The following is a 6,000-nucleotide window of genomic DNA, read 5'->3' as shown; positions in this document are numbered from 1 at the left end:
ACAAACTCTTAATGTTCTTAAATTTAAAGGAACTTTGCAAACAAACTTTAAAGCAGTCCTAAAGTGTGCTGGAACTTCTACACATTCTACACAAACCTTTTTTTTTTTTTTTAATAGCATACTGATCATGATCCCTGTACTAAAATCTCCCTGTTTCTTTGATGATAGGAGGGAAGTTTTAATGTTGGTGTTTTTATATAAAAATTAAGTAAATGGATGTTATATATGATAGATTATTTATGATTTAATTAGTTCTTTGAACAGGCCATACATCATCAATCAACTTTGTAGTTGTTAGTTTTTGGCAGTTTTTGCTATTATTGGTACAATTATTACCACAGTCACTTGATTTGCCAGTAGTTCACTGCAAACTATATAAGGCTTTGGAAGTTTGTCAGAAGTTCACTGCAAAAATTGCCAGAAGTTCGCCACAAACTATATAAGGCTATCAAAGTTTGCAAGAGGTTCACCACAAATAGTCGCTAGAAGTTCATCACAAACTATATAAAGTTATAAAACTTTGCAGCATGTCGAGATTACCGCGGGATTACGACGTTCCTAAGTTTGTAGATCTTTTGTACATTACCATTGGCGACGTTGGCAATTTCAGTGACGTCGCCGTGGGCTCTTTGAGTTGTTATTAAAAGTTATGGCTGAACAGATGTATTTGCTTATATTAGCGAAAATATCCTACTTTTAACCTCCACATTTATGGTACCGTGACCAATGGATTTAAGCAAGCTCAAAGCGATAAGATCCGGGAACAGAAGTGCTGTTACAAAACTTTTTCGGAAGATAGATGCAGCGAAGCAAGAAACAGATTTTGATCCAGAAGAGTTGACCGCAACATTTGAAAACCTTCTTCAGAAGCAAAAGATATTGAACAATTTGAACGAGCAGATACTCCAGCTAGCGGAAGCATAAGATATTGAAAGTGAAATTCTAGATTCAGATGAGTATTGTATTACGTTAGAAACCAAAATCAGACACATAAGAAATTTTGTTAGAGATACTCATACCACACCAAAGACACGTCAGAGTGAAACTTCATCCCAGATATTAAATGTTGACTCTCAACCGTTCGTCTCAGCAAACCTCACAGAAAACTCATGCACGCAGTCTTCACAAAATCTGTCCTCTCAAGCTAGCAACACAGTGAGTACTAATTTAAATCCGTATACATCCGCAAGCAGTCAGAATCACTACTTACCCAAACTCTCACTTCCGATATTCACAGGGAATATATTAGAGTGGCAAACTTTCTGGGATTCGTATGAATGCGCCATACATTTAAACCCTTCATTGACCGATGTCCAGAAATTTAATTACCTCAAAGCGCAGTTACAAAATGAAGCTTTACGCACCATAGCTGGTTTTGCGCTCACCAATGCAAACTATGCAGACGCCTTTATTTTATTGAAGGAAAGATTCGGACAAACACACAAAATCACGCAAGCATTATTAGACATTCCATCACCACGAAACCATCTTATTAGTTTGAGACAATTCTATGATCAAATGGAAACTTACGTCAGAGGGTTAGAATCTTAAGGCCAGTCACAAGACTCGTATGGAACATTACTTGTACCAATTATTTTGAAAAAATTACCGGCAGAAATTAAAAAAAACCTTGCCCGTGAACATGGAACAGAAAACTGGTCATTACGAGACCTCCGGAAAAGTATTTGCAATGAAATTAACATAATTGATGCGGGACAAGACACTGAAACTTCTGACAATTTACCAAGTACATCATCTTTCTTGACCGGAACTAAATCAACAAAACCCCGCCAAAATCAAGATCTAAATACAAGAAATATAAGCCAGAATTTAGACACTAAACCTTGTGTATTCTGCCGCGATGTACACGCACCAGCGCATTGCGCAAACGTATCTGATCCAGCAGCACGCATGAACATTGTAAAACGGGAGAAATTGTGTTTCAACTGCCTTGGAACACATTGTATACATGAATGTAAGTCAAAACATTTATTCCGAAATTGCAACAAAAGACACCACACAAGTCTGTGTACTGTACGCCAATTTAACAACAAGAACTACGATAATGACAGAAGTAGACAAAGCGTTCAAAATACAAATTACAGCCAACAGCATATGAATTTTCATGGTAACAATGGACAAGCTAATCAGACATCTGTACATTTGGTAAATGACACGAATCAGAAGGAAGATGACACGTCAATTTTATACTCATCGTCAGTCGAGGTACGTAAAAATGTTCTCTTAAAAACTGCAGTAGCACGCGTATGGTCAGACAACTCATGTAGAGACACCCATATACTTTTTGACGAGGGAGCACAGAGATCATTTGTGACCGAAGATTTAGCCAGAAAACTTAATTTACAGTCAGAGGGAACTGAAATTCTACAGTTATCATCATTTGGAGATAGAAACAAAAACGTAAGACATTTAGATAAATCGACAGTGTACGTAGAAACAGATGCAGGACAGAAAATACCGATAAACGTTCTAATTGTACCAATGATTGCCGTACCTTTGCAGAACAATATTCGCCACATCAACAGAGGACTGAATTATTTACGGGGACTTAAGTTAGCCCATCCGGTAACACAGGACGAGTCTTTCGAAATATCGTTTTTGATCGGAGCTGACTACTACTGGGACTTAGTCGAGGATGAAGTCATACGGGGGAATGGTCCAACCGCCGTGAGGTCAAAGTTAGGTTTCTTACTTTCCGGTCCAGTAAGCGACAAGAGGGATAACTCGTTGATGGGTACTAGCATTTTTAATATTCTTGTTAATCCTAAAACGGAGGAGCATGATATAGAAACATTTTGGAGATTGGAATCGATTGGTATTAACTCGAAGGAAACAGACATAGACGATACAGATTTTTTGGAAACATATCAAGACACTTCGATTGAACTCAGAGGTAATAAATACTTTGCAAAATTGCCATGGAAACAGGAACATGACGAACTACCATCAAACTATACAGTCACAAGAAGAAGAACAGAGAACGTTATTAAGAAACTTAGTCAAGATCCTAAACTACTAAAGAAGTATGGAGATATAATCGCCGAACAGGAACGCAGAGGATTTGGTGAGACAGTAGATGAAAATGAACAAAAAGGCGGGAAAATTCATTACATTCCACACCACCCTATACACAAGGAATCTAGCACTACTCCTATACGAATAGTATACGACTGCAGTTGTCGTCAATCACCAAGTCATCCAAGTCTAAATGATTGTCTTATGGACACACCACCAAAATTAAATGATTTGACAAAACTCCTAGTACAGTTTAGAGCCAACCAGTTTGCTACATGTACTGATATTGAGAAAGCTTTCTTACATGTTGGATTGAGCGAAGAAGATAGAGATGTTACCCCATTTTTATGGCTTAGTGACCCTACAAATCCAGGAAGTCAGCTGAAAACGTACAGGTTCAAAGCAGTGTTATTTGGAGCGACGTCTTCGCCCTTTATACTCAACGCCACAATACAGAAACATTTGAAACAATTCGGAAACAGTGAAACAGCTAAAATTCTAGAAAGAGATATTTACGTTGATAACATATTGTCTAGTATGAACAAAGAGGAAGATTTACTTACGTATTTCAAAGAAGCAAGAAGCTTGATGGCTGGAGCTGGATTCAACTTGAGATCATGGAGTTCAAACAGTGCTAAATTACTAGAATTAGCTAAAGAAGAAAACGTCCTAGATACGGATAAGTATACCAAAATACTTGGAATGTTGTGGAACAGTCGTACCGACGAGATTTTTTACCCTAAGCGTGATATTCCTACACCGGAACTACTTCAACATGTAACTAAACGAGAAGTTTTGAAATATTCTTCAAAGATTTATGACCCACTAGGCTTACTTAGTCCGGTAACAATTAGAGCGAAAATCCTGATACAAGAGTTATGGAAATGTGGATTAGATTTGGACGAACTAATACCAGATAATTTAAAGACTACGTGGATAGATTTGACCAAAGATTTGGAAAAGGCAATACAATTCACTATTCCTCGATATTATTTTAGCAAGCCATCAACATCAACAGGATTAGTACTTCATGTATTTACAGACGCAAGTCCAAAGGCGTACGGCGCAGCAGCTTATTTGAGTAACGAAAACGAAACAACTTTAGTAATGGCGAAAACCAGAGTAGCACCTGTCAAATGCTTAACCCTCCCACAACTTGAACTTATGGCAGCAATCATCGGCGCACAACTAGCTGCACATCTTCATTCAACACTTAATTATCCAAAAATTGTATTTTGGTAAGATAGCAGCATCGTTCTTCATTGGCTAACATCTACGAAGACTTTGAAACGTTTTATAGCTAATCGAGTGAAGGAAATAACAGAATTGATGCATCCATACAAATGGCGATATTGCCCTACTGATAACAACCCGGCAGATCTTCTAACAAGAGGACTTACAATTGAAAAATTTGACCAGAGTATACTTTGGCGGAAAGGACCACATTGGTTAATAGATAGTACAAAATGGCCAGAACTAAACAGCGCAACAAACACCGTTTTGAAGTCACTGGTAGATGACAGAGAAAATGAAGAGGAATTGGACAACTTGAATATGACGCACCAAAATAGTCTAAGCAGTATAAAAAACATATTGGATATTTCGAACTATGGATCTTACATGAAGTTATTACGTATTACCGCGTATGTCATCCGTTTTATACGCAACTGTAGACGGGATAGGATTTCCAGAAAAAGCGGACCACTGGAGGTAAATGAAATTCAAACAGCAGTAAATACTTGGATTCTAGATTGTCAAGAGTCTACGTATACAGATGAAATGTCATATCTGAGAGGAGCACAACACAGAAACACAAATAAAGTACCCAGAGTCCGACAATTGGGACTTTTCTTAGACGAAACCGGTCTTATTAGATGTAACGGGAGAATACACAACGCACCAATACCAGAATCAGCGAAATTTCCGTACCTTATACCGGCAAATCATCCGTTAACTAGACTAATTGTATTGGACGCACACGAAAAGTTACTTCATAGTGGAATGAATGCTACAGTCACCTATATTAGACAAACGTTTTGGATACCAACCATTCGACAGTATGCAAAGAAATTACTCCGCAAATGCGTTATTTGCCGCAAAGTGAATGGAAAATCGTACGTTGCACCAGACCCACCACCTTTACCAAAAATCAGATTACAGGAAGCACCCCCATTTACAGTGACTGGAGTGGACTTTACAGGAGCATTACTTGTAAGAGACGAAAATAGAATTTTAACAAAAGCATATATATGCCTGTTTACCTGCGCTTCTACCAGAGCCGTTCATCTAGAGGTGGTACCGAACCTAACCGAACATTCGTTTGTTCAAGCTTTTAGGCGTTTCGTAAGCCGCAAATCAATACCTAAGACACTTATATCAGATAATGCAACTACTTTCATCGCAGGAGCAGAGGAACTAAAAAGATTATGTGAATCGGCAACACTAAAAGAAACGTTGTCTACACGAGGAATAGAATGGAAATTCATACCAAAACGCGCACCGTGGTATGGTGGATTCTGGGAGAGACTTATTGCGCTAACAAAGACAAGCTTGAAAAAGACACTAGGACGAACTCAAGTTAGTATGGAAACTCTACAGACTGTCGTGACAGAAATAGAAAGAATTTTAAATGACAGGCCACTTACATATTTTTCATCAGATATCAGAGATTGCGAGACGTTAACCCCAGCTCATCTTTTGTATGGTAGAAGAATATCAACACTGCCATATCCGCAAATAGACATAGAGGAATTCAACGATCCAACCTATATGAACCACAAAGACAAACTTTATTAATACAACACTTCTGGACCAGATGGAAGTCCGAATACTTAACTTCATTGCGTGAATTTCACAAAACTTTAGGAAAAAACGAACAATCTATTCAAATTGGAGACATAGTTCAAATACATAATGAATCGCCTAGAGTCAATTGGAAATTAGGTATAGTTAATGAACTTATCA

At 37.9% G+C, this 6,000-nt stretch overlaps 2 protein-coding genes across 2 annotated transcripts; both read left to right on the top strand.

The window, feature by feature from the left end:
* The first annotated feature begins 2,115 nt into the window (after positions 1–2,115).
* Positions 2,116–4,278, top strand: LOC134684898 (uncharacterized). The gene has a single exon (XM_063544215.1). The coding sequence runs from the start codon at positions 2,116–2,118 to the stop codon at positions 4,276–4,278; it is 2,163 nt and encodes a 720-aa protein (XP_063400285.1).
* An 87-nt stretch (positions 4,279–4,365) lies between these two features.
* On the top strand, positions 4,366–5,832 carry LOC134684897 (uncharacterized). The gene has a single exon (XM_063544214.1). It carries the CDS (start codon positions 4,366–4,368, stop codon positions 5,830–5,832), a length of 1,467 nt encoding a protein of 488 aa, XP_063400284.1.
* Positions 5,833–6,000: the final 168 nt, after the last annotated feature.

The sequence above is a fragment of the Mytilus trossulus genome, chromosome 9 (genome assembly GCF_036588685.1).
Source record: "Mytilus trossulus isolate FHL-02 chromosome 9, PNRI_Mtr1.1.1.hap1, whole genome shotgun sequence".
Classification (NCBI taxonomy): Eukaryota; Metazoa; Mollusca; class Bivalvia; order Mytilida; family Mytilidae; genus Mytilus; species Mytilus trossulus.
The sequence above is the reverse complement of the archived record's forward strand: the minus strand, read 5'-3'. Positions and strand labels throughout refer to the sequence as shown.

Bases quoted from the DNA above. Each gene is read 5' to 3' on its own strand.
- LOC134684898 (XM_063544215.1), top strand. From the start codon at position 2,116: ATGAATTTTCATGGTAACAATGGACAAGCTAATCAGACATCTGTACAT.
- LOC134684897 (XM_063544214.1), top strand. From the start codon at position 4,366: ATGCATCCATACAAATGGCGATATTGCCCTACTGATAACAACCCGGCA.